The 24,516-nt window shown below is 37.2% G+C and overlaps 3 protein-coding genes across 6 annotated transcripts; 2 read left to right on the top strand and 1 right to left on the bottom strand.

Annotated features, from left to right (window-relative positions):
• Positions 1-66: 66 nt before the first annotated feature.
• LOC114531518 (cap-specific mRNA (nucleoside-2'-O-)-methyltransferase 1-like) lies at positions 67-20,972 on the top strand. 4 transcript variants are annotated; one of them, XM_028553125.1, is made up of 21 exons: positions 67-386; positions 976-1,134; positions 1,251-1,343; positions 1,464-1,703; positions 1,879-2,005; positions 2,185-2,250; positions 2,374-2,492; positions 3,224-3,453; positions 3,818-3,929; positions 4,055-4,122; positions 4,199-4,313; positions 4,459-4,527; positions 4,766-4,900; positions 5,203-5,334; positions 5,576-5,667; positions 6,322-6,390; positions 6,563-6,610; positions 7,113-7,219; positions 7,520-7,628; positions 8,035-8,175; positions 20,955-20,972. In XM_028553125.1, exons 1-20 carry the CDS (start codon positions 186-188, stop codon positions 8,159-8,161), a joined length of 2,418 nt encoding a protein of 805 aa, XP_028408926.1. In that variant the 5' UTR covers positions 67-185; the 3' UTR covers positions 8,162-8,175; positions 20,955-20,972. The 4 variants fall into 4 exon arrangements, with proteins under 4 accessions (XP_028408926.1, XP_028408925.1, XP_028408923.1 ...); XM_028553124.1 differs by lacking the exon at positions 20,955-20,972 and adding an exon at positions 10,483-11,245; XM_028553122.1 differs by lacking the exon at positions 20,955-20,972 and adding an exon at positions 8,354-8,696.
• Positions 11,918-17,142, top strand: LOC114531522 (paired mesoderm homeobox protein 2-like). The gene is made up of 3 exons (XM_028553130.1): positions 11,918-12,436; positions 14,025-14,215; positions 16,196-17,142. The coding sequence occupies exons 1-3, from the start codon at positions 12,307-12,309 to the stop codon at positions 16,472-16,474; spliced, it is 600 nt and encodes a 199-aa protein (XP_028408931.1). The 5' UTR covers positions 11,918-12,306; the 3' UTR covers positions 16,475-17,142.
• Positions 17,516-19,030, bottom strand: LOC114531521. Its single transcript, XM_028553129.1, has 3 exons — positions 18,906-19,030; positions 18,377-18,592; positions 17,516-18,129 (listed from the first exon to the last, which is right to left on the bottom strand). The coding sequence occupies exons 1-3, from the start codon at positions 18,984-18,986 to the stop codon at positions 17,677-17,679; spliced, it is 750 nt and encodes a 249-aa protein (XP_028408930.1). The 5' UTR covers positions 18,987-19,030; the 3' UTR covers positions 17,516-17,676.
• Positions 20,973-24,516: the final 3,544 nt, after the last annotated feature.

The raw sequence follows: 24,516 nt of genomic DNA, 5'->3' as shown, positions 1-24,516 counted from the left end.
GAGGGATACAAAGATACCTAATAGGACATCAGGTGATGCATAGGGTTTTGTCCCTTTAATGGCACAATGGCGGTCGCATTTCAAAATAATTTCATTTTTTTAACTAAAAAGCTTGTCATTTCAGCATTTCCCGAGCTTCTTCCGTTGCAGAACTTCTCAAAAGCCTGACCAAGATTGCCTAAAACATGGCAGAGAAGCGAAAAATTGAATCGCTTAGCGATAGTGACGATGAAAGTGCCCCTGATTTCAAAAGGAGCTCGTTTGCAACTTCAACTGGTCGACATGAAAACGAAAGCGAACAAGATCAGGGAATGTTGGCTAACAGTGACAGTGTAGATGGTACAAACTCTTTTACTGGCTACAGCGACTACTCCTTGAAATTGATGGTAAATAGTTTGCGGAAAGATAAGTTTATTGTTGTCTTTTTCATACATGAACATATTAGAAAAGTCCAAAGTGAAAGTTAAGAGTTACAGTACTGAAAACAACTAACAAGTGACTAAGTATTTCCACCTCTGCTTGCATTTTACTCCCAAACGTATCTATTCATTACAAACATATTGTAAACTCGCATTTTAAACAAATACCTACTTTTAAATCTATATTGGCTAATTTGGCTTATAAAATCTTATTTGATATTTGAGAAAATTTGGTCACAGTCAATTAATCTAGACAGTTTTTAAACACAATATCAAGAGTGCTATAGTTTAATATCTGAAATACAGACATAGATTTCCCCTTTCAGCATTATTAATTTTAAAAAAATGTTTTACTGTTTGTTCAAAATGTCTGCAGCTCAAAGCAAATGTTTTTCCTGCTGAAATTTAATAAAAATATATAACAGTAGTCTGATGAACAATGTCTTCTAAATGCAAGAGTTGAACTTTTAAAACTGAGCAAGTTTACAGTGATACTTTGATTGTCAAACAAACTATTCTGAAGTTTTGGCTAAAAAGCAATTTTTTCATCTTGTAGGGCAAGATGGGTTTCCAAGTTGGTGAAGGTTTAGGAAAGTTTGGTCAGGGTCGATCTGAGATTGTGGAAGCCTCGAAACAAAGAGGAAGACGTGGTCTGGGCTTTGAAATCGAAGGTCTAGAAGCTGATGATGTAGAATGGACAGAAACAGAAAAGGAGGTAACACATGAATGACATATATACTTGAACATTGGAATTTCTTTTAAAAGTGAAATATCTAATTAAAATCTTGGATGCATCTTGAATCTTTTTATATGTAATTATGATTTCTTGAGGTGGAAGTGGTGGAGACTGCAAATTGGATTCCATCTTGTGAACTTGAACCCCCAACCAGAAATGATATGAATGATTGGATGACAATAAGCAAGGTTCAGTAGAATATTAGTTCCTGTCGTAACAAAACCATGAAACATATACCATGGAATAACCATAATTGTAATTCACATTTTAATAATTAATTGAAATATACCCTTTTTGTTGTATTACAGAGAAAGTCATCAATAAAAGATGAAACTGAATTTTGCAATGAGAAAATTTTGCATGGAGTTTTGGCATGTAAGACTGTGTTTGATTCCCTAGCAGAAAATGAGTTTTTAAAAGCGAGAACGCGAGCCAATCCTTACGAGATGGTCAAAGGAGCAATCTTTCAGAACAGGGCAGCCATGAAAATGGCAAATATGGATGCTGTGTTTGATTTCATGTTCTCCTGTCCAAGAGATAAAGATAATGTAAGTGCATTGGCAAATGATTGGGTCAGTTGTTCACTTTGTTCAATTTGTTGGTTAGTCATTTGGTATATGTTTGATTCAGTCTGTCAGCCAATTGCCAAGTATTATTGCAATTCGCAATGTGGATTTCAGGTCCTAATCACTTAATGTGAGTACCTACTTTTGATTGCAACAGCGAGAACTCCTTGGTTCAATGGATCTTCTCTATTTCGCTGACATATGTGCAGGACCTGGAGGGTTTTCTGAGTATATGTTATGGAGAAAGAGCTGGCATTGCAAAGGCTTTGGATTCACTCTGAGAGGTTTAGTACAAGAGCTAATAAACAGATTATCTCCTCTGACGTCCCTTGTTGATCCATTACAAATTATGATTTACTCTGATGGATTTATTCTTGTTTAACTTTGTTTCACTACCAAATTTGTTTGAATAGAGTTAAGATTCTGTCAAAATGTATACAAACATAATCATATTTTTTCCTAGGTGAAAATGATTTCAAACTGGATAAGTTTTTATCTGGAACACCAGAAACATTCGAACCATTTTATGGTAATCCTCATTGAAAATATCTCCTCCACTACACTTATACACTATATTTGAGCAGTGATGTTGTAGTATAAGCTGTTTTGTCTGTATAGGAAGGTTTAGCTTGTATTTTTTTTAAAAACATAGGTGTGAATGGGATTGATGGTGATGGTGATATTATGAACCCAGATAATCTGATGGCCTTCAAAGATTTTGTTCTTAATAATACTGATGGCTTGGGGGTCCACTTTGTCATGGGTGATGGAGTAAGTCTAGTTTTTGGTAACTCTTTCAGATCAAAAGATTCTCTGACTGAAGTGCAGTAACCAATAGTCCTATTTGTCCATGATTGACAAATTTATTTTCATTCTTGAAACAGTAGCTCTAAATCAATTCAAAGTTGTTCTCTGTTGAAGTTCATTTATAACTTGTAACTTACTTAGATAACTTATTATCTACAACTACATGAATGGACGACTTGCGCTTTAGACTAATTTTTGATCGAAGTAACTAGAAGAAAATAAATCATCACAGCTAGAAAGATCTTACTTAAATTAGTGCGAATGCAAAGTTTGGCTGCGAAATTTTGTAAAATACGGAAAATATAGCCATGCGAAGTTGGCAAATTTTGTATACTTTTGTATTACGTGCCGAAATGTGTAACTAAATTAGTTACACACTTCTGGCCGTAATACAAAAGTATACAAAAATCGACAACTTCGCATGGCTATATTTTCCGTAATTTACAACAACTCGCAGCCAAACTTGGCAGTTTCACTAATTTTAGTAAGCTCTTTCAGAAAATGTCCTTTTTATCGCCGAGGTAAGAAATTAGTTTAAAGCGCAAGTCGTCCATTAAGTCAGTAAAATCCTTTCTAATATCACACCAACTATTTTATTTTACAGTCCACTCCACAATCCACTCCACTAGCAGTGGTTATTTCTACGAGTTTTATCCATTTTCTTCTAATGATTTCATCTGTAATTCTCAATTCAGGGTTTCTCTGTTGCTGGGCAAGAAAATTTCCAAGAGGTTCTTACGAAACGTCTTGTGCTCTGTCAGTTCTTATGCGCTATGTCAGTCCTAAGGAAAGGTGGTTATTTCTTGTGCAAGACTTTTGATCTCTTTACGCCATTCAGTATTGGACTTGTTTACTTGCTGTATCGAGCCTTCGACCATGTCTGTCTTCACAAACCTGTAACAAGCAGACCTGCTAACTCAGAAAGGTAATCAAAATATGTATCATGTCAATTTCATCTTCTCAGCAATGTCTACCACCTCACAACTTCTAGTCTCTTCCTTCCATGATATCTCAGACCAGCTCTTCATCGCTTCTTATTACATGTACATGTACGTGTCCACATCAACCCAATCTTGCTTCCCTCATTTTCTCAACAATGTCTACCACCTCACAACTTCTAGTCTCTTCATTCCATAATATCTCCCACCACTTCTCTCTCATCCCGACCTCTTCCTCAACTTTTCCACTACACCTTTTATATACAACCTCTCATTCCCTCTCTCATTCCCTAATTCCCTTAAAGCCCTAACTCGCTCTCCTCTAATATCCAAATCTAACCTTCTTTTTAGATATGTCATTTGTAAAGGCCTACGCGAAAATACTGAGGAAATTTGCTCCTACTTGTTCTTTATCAACGAAGAACTGGGAAGACTTGAACGCACCAATAGTGATATTCTCGAGGTAAATACTCATTTTACAGCAGCAAATTTAGAGGGAAAATAAGTCTACTGATTATTCAAAACCTCTCTAACCCTGCAAATTTTTGCATCATTCACATGCCCCACAATTGATACCTTTGTATTAAGGTGGTTCCTCTGGACATGTTAAAGAACGATCAAACTTTCTATTCTTACGTCAGGAACTCCAATGAAAGGTAGGGTCTGAGAAGTGGAAGCAACCATATTGAGATTTCAGGTCAAATCTTTGAAACCATAATTTCTACTTTGTAGTTTGGGTGAAAATCAGATAAACGCATTGAAAAAGCTACGTGCGTACGTACAGAATGTCACATTGGTTGGAAAAGATCAGGGATTAATTAGAAGACAGTGCCTTGAATATTGGAAGGTAAAATCTTACATACTGTATTACTTCTATTGAAAAAACGAGTTCCCCCTCGGCCCCCGCCAAAGTAAACGACATCCCCCTCCCCCCCCGCACAAGTGCACCTCTCAAACAAGATTTAGATTCCTCCTTGAACTCCCTGATTTAGATTCCAGATATCGCGAGATCTCAACCCCGTGTTTCCAATCCGGATATTCATTTTCAAGATCTTTTAAAGGTATTATCTTTATCTCGATACGACACTTCTTAATCCTAACCTGCTTCTATAAGAGATCTTTTCGTGAAAAACTGATCACAATTTTTTCAATCGGGCTTTGGATTGTTAGTGTGTTCTAGGAGGATCCAATTCACTTCGTTGATTCGTCGACTTTGATCATTGTCGTTCCCTAGCTCCCGCGTAAAAAAGTACCTGAAAAATCTCACGAAACTGATTTTTCTCTTGCATTGTTCACTAGACGGCTAAAGATCGTGACGAGTTGATATGCAAGCCCAAAATATTCACCAAACAGCATTTAAACGAACTGAAAGTGCTTGGGAAATTCAAATGTTATGTTTCGTCTGGTGAACGTTTCTTTCTTCTTGGTTTGGGGGTTAGTATTCACGTTGAACTACATTGAACCTTTGATGAACGACCGTCGTCAGGAGAGTTTGTATCTAGATAATATATACAATCAGAGTAAGGGACATCGAATAGGGAAACTCTCTTGACGAAGGCTTGAAGCGCGGAGAATTTTTTTTGTTTTACCACATTTGAAGTCGATCAATACATTTGTCTGTTGTGTTTGGCTAATCTTGTAAGACGAAACGAAGTGGACACAATGAAATATCTTTATTAGTTTGAAACAGTTTCTTCTCTGCTATTCATGCATGTCTCTGTGAATTCCTGGCTTAGCGTTCAAGGCTGTTTCAATGGGATGGTACGCCAAGAGGTCGAAAACAATGGCGAGGGTTGGATCAGATGAACCTAGAACTGCCCAAAGATACTCTGATTGAGGTCGAGAAGGTCGAAGAATTACGTGGTGAGGTCAGTAGAAGGACATCTCAAAGCTTGTGTGTATACATGTTGTTGTCGAGATATCATGCACACTTGGGGGGTTGACACCAATTCCTAGTTGATGCAGTGGGTGCGCAATCCCTATAGAAATCTCAACCCCACACCCTCCCCCCTCAACAAACTAACAGTTTAGTTACAGCGTGTAGTTTTGCGGGCTCAATTTTACCGGTCCAAACCAGGAGTAAACCAACAAAGATTATCGTATTTTTAGGGAAAAGGTCAGCGTCGTAGCGTTGTAATTCACATTACAGATGCATTGATACTTGGCGGAAAAGATATCCGTACCAGACATTATGCACACAGGTGAGATTCCCACGTCCCACGTAGTTTGTTTACTGTATCAGTCATAATATTTGCATAATATTTGTATCATTTGGTGCTAAGAGAGAGGGTTGATCTAAATTGCTTTGTCTATATAGCTACTGTACAAAACCATCTATAAGTAATACACAATAGCAGCGCCACTGATGAATATCTCGCTTCATGGAGCGAAAGCTTTGCAAAAATTAGACTTTAAGCAAATGTTTATATACTCTACTGTATTGTTTAAACTATAGCGTGTTTTTGTTGGAGAAATTTAACACAATTTTATGTAATACGACAAATTATTATGTGTCTAGCTTGTTCAAGTACAAAGTCGCACGAAATAAAGCATTTTGATTGGCTCCCGTGCGGTCTGTAAGCCACAGTCAGTTTTGGCGGGAAAACCAAACATTTGAACTTTCTGACAATTTTCTTTATTTTCTTACAAACGTTTTGTGATTTTTGCAAACGAATTTGTAAATTTTGCAATTTCTGTGAATTAAGAGCACACGGGAGTTGTTTTTTTGCGGAAGAAAATGTTTTGACAACAGAATTAAAATATAAACAAATTACAAAGATGAACAATGTGCGAACAATGTATGAAATGTGCGATTTCCGTATCATTTTATATCGAGAGTTTTACATTTATTTAAGAATGGAATATGCTGCTATGTTTGCCAAAGCAATTACAAAACAAAGTCGTCCAGACATGGTGATTGTCAGGTAGAAAAATACAGCATTTATCTCTTTAAAATAATAAAATTATACATGCATGTATTCATTTGTGTGGATATATTTTTATCGTGACAAGGATCTCCGTTGACATAGTTGGAAAAAGAAGAGTCTTGTATCTTGGTGATAAAATGTTAATAATTCATCATTTTTTATCTCACAGGGCAAAGCCAATCTATAGCCTCGATGTCCTTGGCGATATTTTTGACCGGTAAGTCTTGAAAATATTCTCCCGCAAATGCTATCAGTTCAAATCGGCTCGGTTGGTATTGAAAATAAATTCCTCGCCTCAATCATTTTCTGCACTGCCAATTTTTTTCATCAAACTGATTTTTAATTTATCTCACGTCATTATATCGGCTTATAGCTCTGTCGCTGAGATAAAGCACATTTCAGAACTTTGAAATTGACTATGAGAAATCATCGACGGACCGTGTGGGGGGGGGGGACGGGGTGTTGGTTAGGATAACGATTCTTCAGTTGGGTCACCAATTTGTGTTGATTCCATTCCTAGAATACTCCAGTATTTATTATCCCCCCCCCCCCTCAATCAAGTATTTATCATTCCCCCCGCCTCAGACAAGTAAGGGACTACCCTACCCAACCGACGCTGTAGCTATTTTGTTTCTATTCGCTGGCATGGATAACCTAACCTCTCAGTTCATTCCACGCTAAGCTCACATGTAATAATGGATTGCTGTCTTCTATTCTAGGCTGGAAATTAGGCGCGTGAAGGGACGACCGCCTGCGTTATGTTTTGTTACAGACGATGATCGCGCTATAATACCGACAGGAATCGCGTTTATTAAACATTTAAACGGTAAATCCACTGTTTATAATTAGTATGTTCACAGATATGAATGATGCTATCTGTGATCTTGCACGCAGTCGTAAGGCCCGTGTACACTTGCAATTTTTGCTGCAATTTTATTTGCGAATTTCTCTTCATTGCTTACTAATTACTCGTTCACATCTTAACGGGCCTGTAGAAACCCTTATTTAAAGTGTATTTTTTATTCCTGTTGAAGTGTAGTTTTTTTTATTCCTTATTCCTATCAGTGAAGTGTAGTTTTTTTATTCCTTATTCCTGTTGAAGTGTAGTTTTTTTATTCCTGCATAGATCCATGGTCGACAGCTTTTAGTAAAAGTCAACAAAAGACATATTTTTATAACTCTGAAACGAGGTCGTCCCAGTTTGATATACCACTACAAGCAATAGCAACGTTTGGGTAGGTTAGCAATCTCAGATATTCCAAAATTATTTTAATTTTCATCAGGACCACTGTAAGAATACATGACCTCTAGTGATATATATAGATATATATAGCTTAAAGCTTATTTGTAATCTATTTGATAAATGAAAATTAGAATAAAGGTTATTTTTCCATAGATGATCCCTACTGGATCAGAACCATGGTTTCCTCCTGTAGTAACCCTGGATCAATAAGAGATTATCCTTACTGGACCTCTAGGAAGAACAGTTTAGAACTGATAGAGCTATCCAGTATAAATAAAGTTAGTTTAGTTCAGGTTTCCTCCTGTACATGCAGTGACGCCTGGTGGGAATAAGAGATTATCAGTACTAGAATTCTAGGTAGAACAGTTTAGATCTGATTGAACCATTCTCCCTCGCAGGATGTGTGCACAAAATCGTTACTTCTGGAACTGGGGTGAACTACGCGAGGACCTGGATACTAACGACCGGGATCTAGTGAGCAAACAAGTAATGTTGGATTTTATCAGAAGTCATTCAATTCGTTGAGGAATCGATTTAAGGTACCGTGCCTACCTTAATTCATGGTTCATCTTAGATAACAAGGAGTTTTATACGGGAAAGCATCGCGAAGCTAGTTAATGGTGGGTTTATTGTGCTAAACACTGAGGGATATTCGCTGCTTCACGCACTGTGAAAGACAGTGAAAACGCGGGTACAAATTTTTTACTTTATCAAAAGGGAAAGGAATGCAATACGGAAAACGACGTAATTCCTTTCGGGAGCTTACGGAAAACGACGAAGTTCCTCTCGGAAGCTTACGAAAATCGACCGACATCAGATCGATGGGTCGTTCTCTATCAAAATGATAGTCTATTCGGTCACGTTTACTGCAGTACTCATCTGATGAAAAAGTTGACAAGCTGATGAACTTTTGCAATGTATCCGAACTGTACATATGGTTGTACAGTAATAATGTAATATAATGCTGTGGAAATTTTTACCGGATACCAAAATTTGGGGGCTAATAATGGTGAATGTCAAACTTTGTTTTTCCTGCTGGATTTTTAGAGCCTGAATGATGCCCCCCACCCCCCCCCCCCCTATATACATGCAAAATACACACACAAGTGAATACTTAGAGATATTTTAATATATTCAAACTGGCTCCAAATCTGACTCCATGCACAGCACTCAAACCTCTTTGTCGAAAAACATATTGTTATTTATGATTTGTTTATTTTACGTTTTATCGTTTTTGTCCGGTTACAATTGTACACTTACATCTGTGCTTTATTGGCGCGTGTTGTAAACGGTCACACATGCACAATGACACAGAACGTATTTATAGAAAGAGTAATGATGGTCTAAGTGGCTAATTATCAGTTTGAATTGACCATTGTATATGTACCCGGTCCTCATGTAGCTGTAAATAACTGAATAGATTTCTTACACATTTTAAAATCCTTTTTTTTCTTTTTTTCTATTAGCCATTTATACTTGTATAGCGGATAATGTGGGTTTGTCGATCGGCTATAAAAATATAGGTCGAAAGAGATTTAATTCGGTATTGGGGTATGTTAAACACATCTTCATATGAGAGCAATATTCGTCTCTGAGACAGACACAGTATCTAAGGCACGGTTTACATTATCAAAGTTTCTGTTATCACACTTACAATTTTGCTTTGTTAAACCCAAAGTTTTAGGCATTTTGTGCTGAATATTAGGATGAAATAACTTGGTGTTAATTAGGGCACAGTTCCCTCCAGTGCATGTTTTCAACAAATCTTATAAAACTTAGGATTTGTTGTTTGAAAATTCCAACTGTGATCACAGAAAATTTGATGGTGTAAACTGGGCCTAAAATAGGCTTACAAACCAGGTTGATAGTGTTTGCTTGGATGTCCTACAGACTAGGACTTCAGAGCTCGGTTATTAAGCTCGGTTAAGAAGTCTTCGAAGTATCTAAACCGCCCTCGAATTTCCTTGAGTTGTGCTCTTTGGCAAATCTTCCTTTTCACATACTACCTGGCGATATCGAAGTCCCAACTGGGCCACACTATGAAGAATCTCTTCAATTTCGCCTTATCCCATATCATCAGATTAGGCTATGCTCTATGTTACTTATATAAAACAAGCTCTCGATTATTTCCTGCTTAAAACGGCGCCTACTTTCCAATATTTACTTTCCTTTCCATCTTCAAACTCTTGTAAGCATCGAAACGCGGCCTGCCATGCAGTGGGAATGCGCCTTCTGTTTTCAAGCCGACTTTCGCGGACTCTCGATGCTGTCACGGCGTGTTTGCCGATGTTATTAAAGAAATTAAAATGACACGGAGACATGAGGCAACAGGGGCTTAAGTTAGCGCAACATCAACAGCGACGCACGAGTAAGGCCAAGCAAACAGTTCGCGGTGGGCGCAAATTGAGTTATTGAAAGCTTCGCGAGGAATAATTAATACGCAATGTAAACCAAGCTGTAATGAATGCCGCTCTCCTGCAAAGGTTTGCCGCACTCCCCCCGGAATGTTACGGTAAATTGTCTAGAATTCCGGGGGGGAGTGAATGTAATTGTAACTTACCAATATCTTGCTATATTGCCATGTATATCTCCTGCAAAGATTGTGACGTAAACCCTCGGAATTTGTGCTGAATCGTATGGATCCCGGGGGTCATAAGTCTTTCATTAATGCGTTATCGTACATGTAAAACACTGTAAATCAAAGAATCTCGCCTAGGTTCGTTCATTTGTTCAGAGTTCATTCATTGTTCAAAATAGAAGAAATGCCCCAATGCCACAAATATTGTATAGTTTGTATCAGTATAACTAAGTTTGTTTTCGAGGTCATTCTACTTGGTGTTTTTTAGTCTGAGTGAAGTTCTACAAACGCAAAACGAATTTGGACTGCTCGAAAATATCGTCAGGTATATTAACTGATGCATAGAACTCCCCTCCGTAATTTACATGGAATCCGTTGGCTCCCAGACAGGGGGACCAGCATAACCTCGTTGCCCACATCAGATGAGCCATGATAGACTTCGCTCTCCTGCAAAGAGCGTGAAGTATCGGTGTGTGTATGATAAGTGTAGATTTCCGGTCAGGTTTATTGAGATTACATGACACACTGTAAAAATAATGCAAATAATACGTTGCCGGTTCCTGCCTTTTGCATAACATGTTCAGAAACCTATGTAAAAACCTGTGCATTGAAAGTCATCCCCGCGGAAGTTGGGTAAAATGTCCCGCGGCGCGGAAACGCTTGCACAAACATACTAATCTCCAAAGGGTACAAAAGATTTACAGAACTCTCTTTCGAGAGGCGATGAGAATTGAACATGTGTTCAACAAGGAATGTCTCGTCTTGAAGTGCTGAAAAAACAAAATGTCAAGCAAGCCTCTTCACTTAGCGAAAAGCAAACAGAACGCCCAAAACACATGCTCCATTAGAAAGAATAATACTTCAGATTGAAAATAAAGTGTAAAGATACAAGTTTAATATTATTTTGCTTCTCTGCGAAGCTGATATGAAGATTGAAGTATTCGTAAATTACAACAGAAGCAATTGGCTTCCCGGAATTGTTATAGTTTAATGTCTGGGAAATCGTATAAAGACGATTTTTGATAAACGAATTTGCCATGTCAAATTCTTGTTATCTGTTTGAAGTTTTGTCAGCTAAATGCGATCAGTTGTAAATATAGATATATAGGACAATCACAATTCACCTGCTTCATTTAAGTGAAAGAATAAGCGAGTTATTCAGTATACGAAAAGTTGAACTTTTTTATCAGACCCCTGTAAATATAAACCGCTTTCATGCATAGATTTTTTCTTCGAATTTGACAGCACAGACGGCTAGGCATTTCATTTGTGATATCTGAATGTTTGCAAGTTTAAGTATAATACCACAAACTACTTTAAATTACATCTAAGTTGTATTCTGTGAGATTTCTTCGCGAAAGAGTTACCTTACCAAGGGTAATGAAAGATATTGTAATGTCATTTAAAATCTTCATTTCAAACTTTTCAAAACCTTTCAAAAATGTAGGCTTCTTCATCAATAGGGACTCGGGAAAAAAGTTGGTCAACAACATCACTAGTATATAAAAACATTCTATAAGCATACAAAATATACTACAAATATCGTAAAACACTATAAAACTAGTAGACCACACCATAATATACTAAGGAGGCCTTTTGTGCAATGCCTTTCATACTTCAAAGGTGTTTTCAATTGACCAGATTATCTTCTGTGTATATTTAGTAATATATGTTAAATTCAATTTCACGGGGTATAAGTTTTTTTTCGTGTTTGAACATGTATACTTTTCTTTTTTATTATTAATTATAGCCAAATGACAGACATAGTATAATCTCTTGTCATGTTTACCCAAATTGATATTGACAGTTCGCGCTGCAGCGCTGTCATTGATTCATATCCGCTTGTGTTGTCGTACAGTGTAGCGCTTTGCTCGTGTGTCACAAAGGAAGGGACGCATTTGGGGGCGGGCTCGACGCGCCGGCGAAAAAAATTAACACTCGTCGTTAATACGTAAATCCTTTTATACAATACCAAACCCCCATTGAAGACGCATCGTACAATCCCAGCTGTGAGACTCACTCATGCTCGTAGACTCGACACGAGAATAAATCAAACTTGACAAGTTCGTTGAAGTTCAGGAAATTTACAGAAATGTCCATCAGTTCGTCGTTCAGTATCGACAGCATACTTGCCAGGCCGACGTACAGGTACCTCGCTCCCTATCAACTGCCACTGGCCTGTCCAACGTGCCCGAGTCAAGCAAGCTATTTCAATCATTTGAGTAAGTATATAAGCGTTCAAATATATCGTTGTGTGCCTGTGTTTGTTGTGTTTCATTTTCATGATGTTATAATTCTATTAGCTGTTCTTCCCAAGCTACGTTTATACATTCGGTGTTTACACAAACTATTCAGGAAACTTCGACTTAACTAACTTCAAATTGTTCTTTTAGTGCTAAATTGTTCTTCTCGGTAGGAGTCTTGTTTCCGCAGTAGCCAGTAGCTTTACATTAACAGTAAGAGGTAACTGATCTTTCTGTAGTGAGGATCGTCTCTTATTATTTCATTGTCGTTACCTTCAGAAGAGAACTAGACTAAACTAAGTGTTTTTTTTAAACTGGACAATTTTATCATTTCTAAACCGATGTTTCTAGAGGAGCATCTCTTATCGATTAATGAAATCTATTTCAGAGAGAATCTAGACTAAACTAACTTTTTTACATGCACTGGAAATTCTATCATTTCTAAATTTATCTTTCTAGTAATACTCTAAGGATCATTCTCGTATTCATCCAGTGTTACTACACACAGCAGAAAACCTAAACTAAAATCACTACACTGGATAGCTCCATCAGTGGTAAACTGTTCTTCCTAGAGGTCCAATAGGGGGGACCCCAGTACTACAAGGGTAACCTTACCTAAACTAAAGAAAAACTAAATACTCGAAATGTGTTTTTATATTTTGAGTTACTATAGAGACAATAGGATGAGTTTGGTTTTATTTTGATAAAACTGAAGAAATGCTAGAATTGCAAATCTTCATAGAAGAACTTAATCGAAAAATTAAACTTGTATGCTGTCGAAACAGGGCGTTGTAAATTTTCTCCTTGACCGTAAAAAGTTATTTTTTGGAGATTTGCCTGAGATGTTAACGTATGAAAATGAAGATGTAGCGTATGAAAATACTTAATGTTTTTAACTTGATTTTAGTTAAACAGTAATTTTAAACTGTTTCATTGCTGAAAAGATACCAGTGACAGCATTTTCCGTAAAAATAAACCGCAAAACGTTTGGAGCAAGAAAACCATGCGAATTACTTTTTAATCTTGTAAACCTTTTCACTTGTGTGTGTGCTTGAGAATAACTGGATCAATTAGAAATTAGAGACGCTGGTCTTACGGGACTTGTAGTATAGAGAACAGTTTACCATTTATAAAGGCTATTTCGCGTTTGAATAGAATTGTTGAAATTGCTGTGGGAAGGTCCTCTGTGCATGGTCACATTAAAAGTATTAGGAACATGTTTTATTGAACTCAAAAAGGAAGTGTTTGGACCCGTTAAAGTGAACCGGTATATATATGTGCACCCTTTGGTTTTTATTTTTCAAAGATTCGAAATATGCCAAATTTTGGTCTAATTAAAAGAAGAACAGTTTGGAACTGATAAAGCTGCATGTTTATTCAATAAATATAGTTTCTAGATTTTCTCCTGCTGTATAATATTTTGGTGCTAGCTGTTATGGATTGTTTATGGTAGTGAAAGAACAAGTCTGAATAATTCTAAATATATCATTTCTAACCTTTAGTATTTGTTACTGTTTCTCGTTCAGAACTTAGCGTCAAATACTGACAATATCTTTCGTGTTTTCAGTGACATTACCCACACCATACGGCCCGGATTTTTTCCGTTTTCAACCAAAAAGGAAGCGCCGTCATCGCACGATCTTCACCGAAGAACAACTAGAACTTTTGGAAAAGACTTTTCAGAAAACGCACTACCCCGACGTCCTTTTGAGAGAAGACTTAGCTATAAAAGCCGGGTTGAAAGAGGAACGCGTTGAGGTAAATGTTATACTGGAGAACAGTTTAAAATGTGACCTTTTTTCGTCCCAAATATCTTCACCAATATTGTGAAGATGCTACTCTGAGTCACCAACCGGGTAAGCTGAAAAATTATAGCTTGCCACGGTGCGAGCTAATCAGTTTTCAGCTTGCACGGTTGGTGACTCAGAGTATTATCTTCACAATGTTCATTTGATATACATCTGAGTCTATTAATATCTTCACCAATGTTTTTAACCTTAGTTCATGTGTGATGTATCGGACTGTGTTCACCCTGGCAATATATAGTTGTCAGAATGGCCGTCCGGCTGCATGAGTCAGTTTCAACTCTTGGTTATTATATAAGATAAGCTCTTGGGAAATTGACTTCTCTATAGGCACCTTGTTCTGAATATCGCAATTTAAAAAGCTCTTATTTGATTCCACAGATTCACAATATTTCATTAGGATTTCCATGTTATCTTCGCTCATAGGATAATGCCTGTCCGTGGTTTTTTGGTATACCTGCCAAAACCACACGATATACACGCGATCAAAATTTTTTCGCTTTCGTTCAAACATCCAAAAGTGCATGCATGCATTGGATCTTTGAAATATTTATCTTTTACGACTATAATTGATTCCACGAAGTACGCGTTGAGTATACCATTAGCCTTACTTTGTCTTGGTTCAGTGGTCAAGTTCACCGATTAAGGATCAGGGCACGCGCCAACATCTATCCCATGCACATGTTTTAATAAACGCCTTCACATTTAAGAATTGTATAAACCGAAGTCCCAAGTTGATATTATTTTTCGGTCGTATTTTGAAGATTTCAGGTTTTAGTATATAAATCCGAAGAATTTTTTTGTTATGCGTATTTCACTAAAGTGTACGTGCTCGTTCATTTACAGAAGCTGCGGTTGTATTCCTAAGAGCCTAATTCTGTAGTAATATACCGTCATGCATGCAGTGTAAACAAGTCAGTTTTGTAGAGCAATACTGTTTTCATATAGAGCAATACTTTGCTTTCGTCCTAGGCTTGATTCGTGAACAAAATCTTGCATTAGTGTTTGTTCCTAATCATTTCCTTGGGATTTCCTGTGATATCGCAATAACAATAATCCCTTCTAAGCCTATTACAAACATTGACACTAAGTCAAAAAAACCTCCCAAGCTCTGAAAGTTCACCGGCTTCACGTTGGTCCCATCTCGCTCAAAAGGTGTGAATTGAACCAACTTTGCGAAAAATTCTCATTGTCCATGCACATACGAATGACCGCGTGTTCGTTGCAAAAATGCGAACAATTGCGAGGGGAACTTTACGGAATATTCCTTTCTTGTTGTGGTTTTTAAGTGCATATAGGCTTCGTTTTGAATATCAGATAAATTAGCGTGTTTTACAATGTGTTAATGAGTGTTTATGCAACTAATTCAAGCGCTAATAACGAAAACTTATGTCAACTTTCCAAATTTGGCAGGTATACGGTTCGAAGTTTTAGGGGATTGACAAATATTAGGGTAATAACCTTTTGCGGAAATTGCCAGCATTCTATTGGACTTAGATCAGTTTCGAGTTAAAATTAATTTTCATTTTAATGTCGTATAGTAACTTGTGTTCTTGTTCACTTTGTATAAGTCTTCGGTTTCCTCCTACAAAGTTCCTTCAAAATTTTAATCAGCGACAAAAATCGCTCATAATTTAAGAGCAATTTGGAAATAACTTTCCAGACTGCAGCAACTAGTAGATTTAAAAACTCTTCCATTCTTGATTGTACATCACGAAGAGAATTAATTCTGAACTCATTTTAAACTTCGTATACGTACAAGGGTAAAAATATTTTATTGTGAAATACTTATTTCTATAAATTTCATATATTAAACGAATGTATTTCAGTCTTAAAATGATTGAGTTATTAAACGATTCATCTTTATATACCTCTCTTTTTTATAACTTCATTTGTTATATTCTCATATTTTTTTCTTCAAATGCTTATTTAGGTGTGGTTTAAAAATCGTCGTGCAAAATGGCGAAAACAGAAACGTGAAAGTCGGCAAAACGAGGAGGGAACGTCTCTGGGAAGCACCGCGTTACCAGCCTCAGTATCGCTGTCGTTTGAGGAGAGTTCGTTACGATTACCCAGCGGTCTCTCAACGACTTCAAAATTGGCCGCAGCAAGCAAAGTTCTTAGCCAGAAGGTCGACTCTGCACGTGGTATTTTTACAGCAGAGGCCAGCTCCAAGACCGCTTCGCTACAGAGATCTCTGACTCCTTCCTGAGAAATTATCTTTTTGCTATTCATGTGTGTGTGGTTGGATTGTCGTGGTATCCGGTTTTTTTTTCGGAATATTTAGGACTGCATCTTCACAAAAAGCCGTCCTTGCATGTGTAAGAAAATATGGAATACCTTAAAAATATTGTAAGTTTTCAATGCCTTGATACATGAGATCTTGAATGAAATACGCGACGTTTAAAAGAGGGCCTTCATTCACTCTCGGAATTTGAAAAAAAGATCAACATCTTCGACGTCAATTTAAAAATCGTCTTGTTTCGTGACACATGCAAAACAATATCTTCAAAACAAGGCAAGCAATGTTATATATACTGTTACAACAATTAAGGTATGAATTGCCCATGCAATGCGCAAGTTTTGAAATTGTCTGTGGTCGCATCTTGTGACTTTAGTTAGAGTAGGTTTTTTTGATAGCACTGATTCTCACCCCGAGTGGAATGTAGTACCTTTTAGGCTTTTGCCATCCCTTCTACAAGAGAATTGCGTCTTTTAAACGTGCGTGTGTCATGAAATGGTCGTGTTCCATCATGCAGTATTTATATATGATAGTACAGTTGGTAATGATATATTTATATAAGATTGTAAAAATTTATATGTATGATTATGTATAAAGTCTTCAGAAAGTATACACTGAAAAAGAAAGGATATTAAAAATAGGACAAAAATCATGCTGCTGTGATCTTTGGTGATATTGATATAGAACACCATGCGTTGCCCTCATTTATTATGCATGATTATACCTTACATTACAATGCCTTACCAAACATCATACAATACATGCAATGTACCATACATTAACCTGCGAGTTATACCATACAATAACATATCAAACATACACCGTGCCGTACGAACTATTTCATACCATATACGTTAATGTATATAACCATACAGACCAATACTACCACCTGTTTCTTTTCGAATTTTCACTCCTGGTTTCAAGGAGAAAGGCCACTGTTCTACATCTAATAGGACGAAATATGGCATCGTCTATAAAAACAGCTTTGAAATGAAAAACACGACTGAGAAATGAAATGAGTAGTGCTTTTTAATTAATTCAAATCATTCATGCAGAAACTACAACTTACTGCAATTGCCAGGTTTTATTTATTGTCCCAAAAACTAATCTACTAATTAAATGGAGCTTTTTTAATCGTCGGCATAATCAAGATCGTATATCTTTCAGCTTTTTCAAGGCAAATACCCTCCAAACCACCAGTTTGTTGTCGCTTTAGGGCTGGAAGAGCAACGAAACTTCTTGTTGTAATCGTCGTAGTAGTTGAAATTATCTTCGGCCCGCACAGAACCGCGTTGACCATTGAACTGACATCCGGAGTAACCACTGACCATATGCGGGCTCCTTGCGCCTATTTTCTGCCACCATCTAGTAGTGCAATGCGCGCAACGATTACCTCGTATGTCCACGTACTCGACCTTCTTGCAGTAACCACCATTGCTCAGGTACTTCATGATGTTGAAATCGGAGAATCTTGCTCTCACGTAGTCGGTGTAGTCGACCCCGTATTTCGGAAAGTCGCAGGTAGCTCGCCAGTGAGTGGAAACGGAGGCCAGATGCTTTATTTCTGACAAAGCCATGCGATACGTGTTCCAATTGGGAGATAGTGCATTCACTGGGGCGTTAGCCTGAGAAGTAAAGAAAGACATTGTAGAAGTGAAGGAAAGTTAACCTTCAAGAGCGAAAAATAAACCATTGATGGTCCAAAGTGTGAATGAAGTATGAGCTTGATGGATCAACATGGATAAATTTGGGTCACCCTGGATGAATATGGATCACCGTTGATGAATTTGATTTGGACAAACGTGGATGAAAATGGATGATAAATATGGGTCAATACGGCAACTGCGCTTTTAAGTATTTCTTTCATCTCACCTGTAATGGGTTCCTTTTAAATTGTTTCATTTTGATATTCTCCAAAGCGTATGACATAATAAGCGTCCAGGCTGACCCAGCCTCTGAATTCATGTCGCAGTAGACGGTTAAAGCAGAGTTCTTTATGTGTATGAGATAGTAGCCATCTGTGTTGTAGCCAAGTTTCAAAAACTCCAAACAGCTCTTCGGTCGCCTGAAGGTATTCTTTCGAACATACTGTTTAAAAGAACTGAAAATGCAACTATACCTACTTTCAGAGACTTGAAAGTCCATAAAATTCACCTGATGACGATAAAACGTGAAGTACTAATCTCCATCGTTTTATAAAGTACTTCACCTGCTTCTATCGTCTTTTGTTATCGCTAAATAACCTATTTCCGCTAGTGCAAGATTTGCGAGCCCTTCAATTGCCGAGAATATCGACATAAGCTTAACGTGGGAATTTGTGTTCTAAGTGCTGCGAGCTTTCCATGTACAGTAATGTATTCAGTCCATACAGTAATGCATTGTATGGAAAAAACAAATGTACCTTTCGAGTCAGGGTAAGCGATGGTAACACCAATCCACAAAGGACCAGGATGAGAGGCAGACGGATTCTTTGCAGCATCATTTTTACTTCACTCGTTTTTTCGGCTCAGTGTCTTGTATCTTGAGTTTCTTGAGGACGAATGAAACACAAGGGAAACTCACGTTGTGTATATAGTGGTGTCCAATCACATTAAATTAGCTGAGACGGAAGGAGCTCTCATAGGCCTTACACAAAGTCTTGTAAACAATTCATTTTATATATCCGTATCCAGAGCAAAATATTGACAAGGGCCTTGTTCAAAATTAGTTTTACAACATTTTCAACCATGGTCTGGCATGGACATGGTTTAAATAAAGGCGTTAGTGGTATGCTAACGAAAACCTTTTGCCGAAAAAGTAATAGAAATGATGGCTCGTAAATACAAGTTCGTGTCGTGTCTATACTATATTAAAACGAACTGAAGGAACCACGATTAACCTCTTATTATGTTTACACAACAGCAGGCATCATGTTACTACGTTAATATTGAAATAAGTTATTTCCAAGAAGAGGCTTTCCCCGTCTGGAAGTGATATTTTCAATAATTTCATTCATATACATTTCAAACTTCAGTCTAGCTTATTGGTTTAAAAAGTAGAAATTTAACTAAAAACATAGAAAACACACTATCTCAGCTCATTCCTGGCAAATTCTACTTCATGAATAAGTCTCATATAAATTAGTAGTGTAATGATGTATTTTATACGTGTTTTCAAAAACAATGAACTGCTGTCCTTAAACGTGATTAAAATATATGATGATTTGGCTGTAATAAACGCGCTTGTGGGTTGCAATAAGTATGATGAATCAATTCAGCCTTTTTAATATCGCCTTGTTTGAATTGATTTATCGTTCTCTATCAAAACTCCGATAACACGAGACTGTTTTCATAATTTTTTTTATTAATCAGATGATATTAACCATAGTTCAACAGCCATGCATGCAGTTAGTCTAAGGGCGCTTTCCTTTATACGGTGAAAACGGTCAGACCGGTCCTGTTGTATTTCAGTTCAGACAGATTACTGGTTTTTAAAGTGTTTTTTGAGATCTGCATTGAGATTTAATGTTATTTACAACTGATTAGCGAGGAAAATGCAGTTTCACCGCTATATTTTTAACGAAATACTCTATTTCAATTTAAAATACGACCGGTCTGACCATTTTGGCCGCTTAATGGAAAGCGCCCTAAATGTCTAATCTTGCATATACGTTAATGAAAGACAACAAATTAAATATTCCAACAGTTACTTATAAACTTCAGACTGGTACTTTATCGCGGAGGTTCATTTTCAAAATCTCGAATGGAAAATCCATATCGAAATGTGAAAACAACAGCCGTAGTCCAGCATTACATCAGCCCCGAGGCTTCTCCCAACACTGTATTTTCTTTTACTACGCGTTCATGCGTAACTCAGTAAAGTTAAGAGTTTAAGCGAGTTTAGTTCAATTCAGGAGAATGTAAAACTCACCTTTGTGGATTTTGGCGTATGTTTTCGAGTGGCTGACATTGCATTTGTGACGTCAGCTCAAATAATACTAGTTGATTATTAAAATATTAATTAACAGGACATATGTTGTCGACAAGATAGTTTTTTTTGAAATATTGAAATCTGTACTAATATTTATCACCACGGGCGTTCGCTCCTACAATATGACAGGATGAGTTAGTAGGATACAAATAATTCATGCGAATGTAATAAAAAAATCGTGCGGAAGATTTTAAAGATAAAGTCACGCTTGTTTATGTTGAGAAATGGCATTCGGCAGGATAAAAGATGTCACGTCTGAGAATGTGAAAGTGTTTTTATATGATTATGATGTAGTTAATATCTGAGAGATATAGTCATTTGTAATTATCTGGTTATTATCACCTTTTCTTACAAAAAATGTTTCCCGAATTTACTGAAACGATCGACATTCAAGCAAGCATTGCCCATTAACCCCCTTTAACACCACTTCCTCTCGTAATCTAATGACGCTATAACATTCTTTCCTTCATCCAATCTTTAGAGACCTTAAATGGATTCGTTGGTAGATCATCCAATTGTAGAGAGATATAGCGCTCGATTTTTTACAAGAAAAGTTAAATGCTAAATCCCTAATTAAAGATTCTTTAAAAAAGTCTAGAAAAGAGAGATAATAAAGTTACTATAAAGTCATTCCGTAAGCCAAACTCTAAGCTGAACGATAAGATTGTTTGTCGTTTCAAAAGATCCTTAAAGGTTGTGAGGTTGTGTTATAAAAATAGTCGGTACAACATGCAGGGGGCGATTGCATACGATGGCTGGATGACGCTATCCGCCAGATAATCAGTTTTTTCAACCAGTGCATAAATGGTTGAATATAATAAAATTGTATAAATATTGATGCAACAATGAATAAAGAGAAACATTACCTAATAATAGAAAGGTTTAATTCAAATTATACCAAACCATATGTAGCAAACACGCGCAATTTTAAAGCGATCGAGAATCCACCTGGGGCCGGTTGTGTCAAGCCCGTTTAGCTTAAAACGGTGGATAAGTTCAAAATAGAAAGCAAGTCTATGGTTTTATTCAAGAAGCGAACTAAATGTTTTTGACCTTAATACAAAGATACTGTTTACAACTACATATTTCAGAGAGTTGTAAGAGTGTTATTTAATTTTCTTATCTTATCCACCGTTTAAGCTAAACGGGCTTGATACAACCTGCCCTTGAAAGCTATGTAAAGGAAACGTCAACTTCAGAGTGGCTTCGTTTGAAAGTTGGCTGAATTTGTTGGGAAAATTACTTGTTCTTCTGAAAATAGTCACTTACTGAGTCGAGTGGGACGAAAACAATCACTTAACAATCTTTATTAAGGACTCACCTCATGAAAAATAAACAAATGATAACCATAATATTTGTTAATCCGTTTCTGACGGGGCAGGAACAAACTAATGCCTCGTAAGGCTTAGATCGCATTAAGCGACAGACAAAGTAATATCCTAACCTGCGTTTATTTACTGAACCCCTTGTCATAGTTTGAGGTTGAAGCGTGGATGAATGGACACATCATTTTTGCCCAATTCCATGTCTCGACGGCGCAGCGTGTATCGACGAGGTCCAGTAAGCCTTTAATGTGGCACGTAGTTGTCGTGGATGGAATTGTTGACACTCTATGGAACGGGTGGGATTAGTTGAACCAAATATATGCCAATGATATGTTTCCCGATTTAGACCGTAAATTTCGATCCAGACACCGATGAAGATTTTGACCCACAGCTGGGTTAGAGCTTTCTAGAAGAACCCTGTACAGTTTGGTTGGAAATTTAGATGAAATATGCCCTTGCAGACTTTAAAAGTTTTTGTATAAGAAAACGGGTGGGATAGACAACTTTATAAACCTTAGCATCAATTTCCTTTTTAGACCGACTTTCATAAAACATATCGCTCAGAAAAAAGGCACTCCTCGTTTATATCTGGTTTTGGTTTAATTGTGACTCAGGGGGGGGGGAAACCTAAGGAGTACCCTTTTATTCGACCGGGGGGCGATTATTTGAGGGATATGGGCGATTATTCGAGAGGTGAGCGATTATTCGAGGGATGGGCGATTACTCGAGCGTGTGTCCGTTTATTTGAAAGCGCATGAATATATAAGGTGTACATTCAATAGTAACCTGAAAAACATATACAATATATGCCCAGTTATACGCAGGCCTAGCAAAACCACTTTAAACCACTAAACACTAAGTAAATATGAGCTTCAGGGCGAAGAATAGGTGATATTACATATGCTTAATTCGTGAAAATGTTGCTCTTAAAAAACGCATAGTGGAAACTTCTTGTTAAAATTCTTGATTATTTTCAATTTGAAAATGGTTACGGCTAAGAGTTTTCAAACGGACTATCGAGATAAAACGTTTTCGCTGAAAAGCTGAGGCAATTTGGTCGTTCAAGTCAAACTAGATCCAGCACATGATTCGCTTTCAAAATTTATTCCAATCCAAAGCTTCACGGAGAGATTGCAATTCAGCTCCAGTAGCTTTCCTTCCACTTTTCCGTTGCCACTGTTCCTATATATTGACTCGAGTGTCGTAGGAGAGATTTTAGACACTACACTTGGTGGAAATATCAGCTTGTCCTTGATATTTCTCTAAAGTAAAGTAGCGATAAACTAAACACGATTCCAAGCAAGAATTGTTTATCGAAATCCTGTAGACATGCAGTGTAATTTCATCTCATTTCAGTTCATCTCACGCGCATTATCTCATTTGTGTCCAAAATTCGATGGAATGCGTGTTGACTAGTTTCAAGACAAGATGTATTTATAAATAAAGCAACCCCAGTGACAACCTGTGGGTATCGTTCAGGTTATATTTTTTAGTTGGGAGATTTAAAAGAAAAGTTATTAAAGGCTAAGATCTCAGAGCTTTTGAGTCTGGTGCTCTGAGAGTCGATGAGTTCAAGAGGAGATCCGAGTGTTGACGGGATTTGGCGGTCCAACACGACTGGTCGTATAGTTACATTCCTCGGTTCCCAGTAAGATATGGCGGATGCATGTTTTGCATGCGATCGGAAACTGTTGATGAAAAAATGAATTGACGTACTTTAAATATATCAGACCAAAAGCAGGAGGTTACTGTTAAAGTCGTTTCAAAATTTGAAATGTCATTTGGAGAGTTTTTAGACATTCTTCAATCTCTCAAAAGCATGAAGTGCATCATATACCACCATCTTTCGGCGGAATGAGATTTTAGGAATATTAGAGACTAAATACATCTAACCCATGCACCATGATCCGGTTAAGATCGGCCAACGTTTGGACATTGTTTTGCATATTGTTCGTGCTTCATATAAGTTAATTTTCTTGTCCAGCTTTTTCCAAACCATTAATATTAAAACTAATCTTGTTTTGCGTCTACGGATTAGGATACTTCAAAGAAGTCCAAAAGGAATCATTTATTTGATCTCCCTATAACGTGTCTAACTATGTTAGGCAAAGTAAATCTCGCTTTTCAGCTGAAAATTATATTTACCGTGTAATTATCGGCTTAAGCAACTTGAACCGTTATATTGACATTGTTTTCTCTGTAAATCTGACATGCCTCGCTTGTTTGTTAACTCTACAGGTCGCTTAAAGTACGCGTTTACAGATTACACGGTTAAATCTGGGATTAGTTGCTTTAAATTCTCACCAAAGCGTGAAACTTTTCAGTCCCGGGGACTGACTTTGCACGTGAAAAATCGCGATGCACCAAAATTGTGCAGCATTGTATGTATAACTTTCTGTCGGCTTTTATGATGTACACATTTTAACAAGCTAGCGCTGTGGTTAAGTGAGATCACTTTTAAATAAAAGAGTGTAATTAAACATTTCTACACATAACCCCCAATATTAGCGCGTATTTGTTATCTTAACACTTCGTGTAAATAACCTCGAACAAACACGGGTAGAAGACACGCGAGAATTCGCTCGAAAACCACGTCGAATGGCAGCAATTTTTTCGTTTGTCGTACCACGCTGGGGTCGCTTGTTCGTTCCTCGTTCGACGCCGGAATGTCGCGTTCGCATAACGGTTAATATGTCGAGAAGAATTTAATAAAATATC

This window comes from Dendronephthya gigantea, unplaced genomic scaffold (genome assembly GCF_004324835.1).
Source record: "Dendronephthya gigantea isolate DGI-Jeju-01 unplaced genomic scaffold, DenGig_1.0 000073F, whole genome shotgun sequence".
Taxonomy (NCBI): Eukaryota; Metazoa; Cnidaria; class Anthozoa; order Malacalcyonacea; family Nephtheidae; genus Dendronephthya; species Dendronephthya gigantea.
This window is presented reverse-complemented; position numbering and strand designations above follow the sequence as displayed.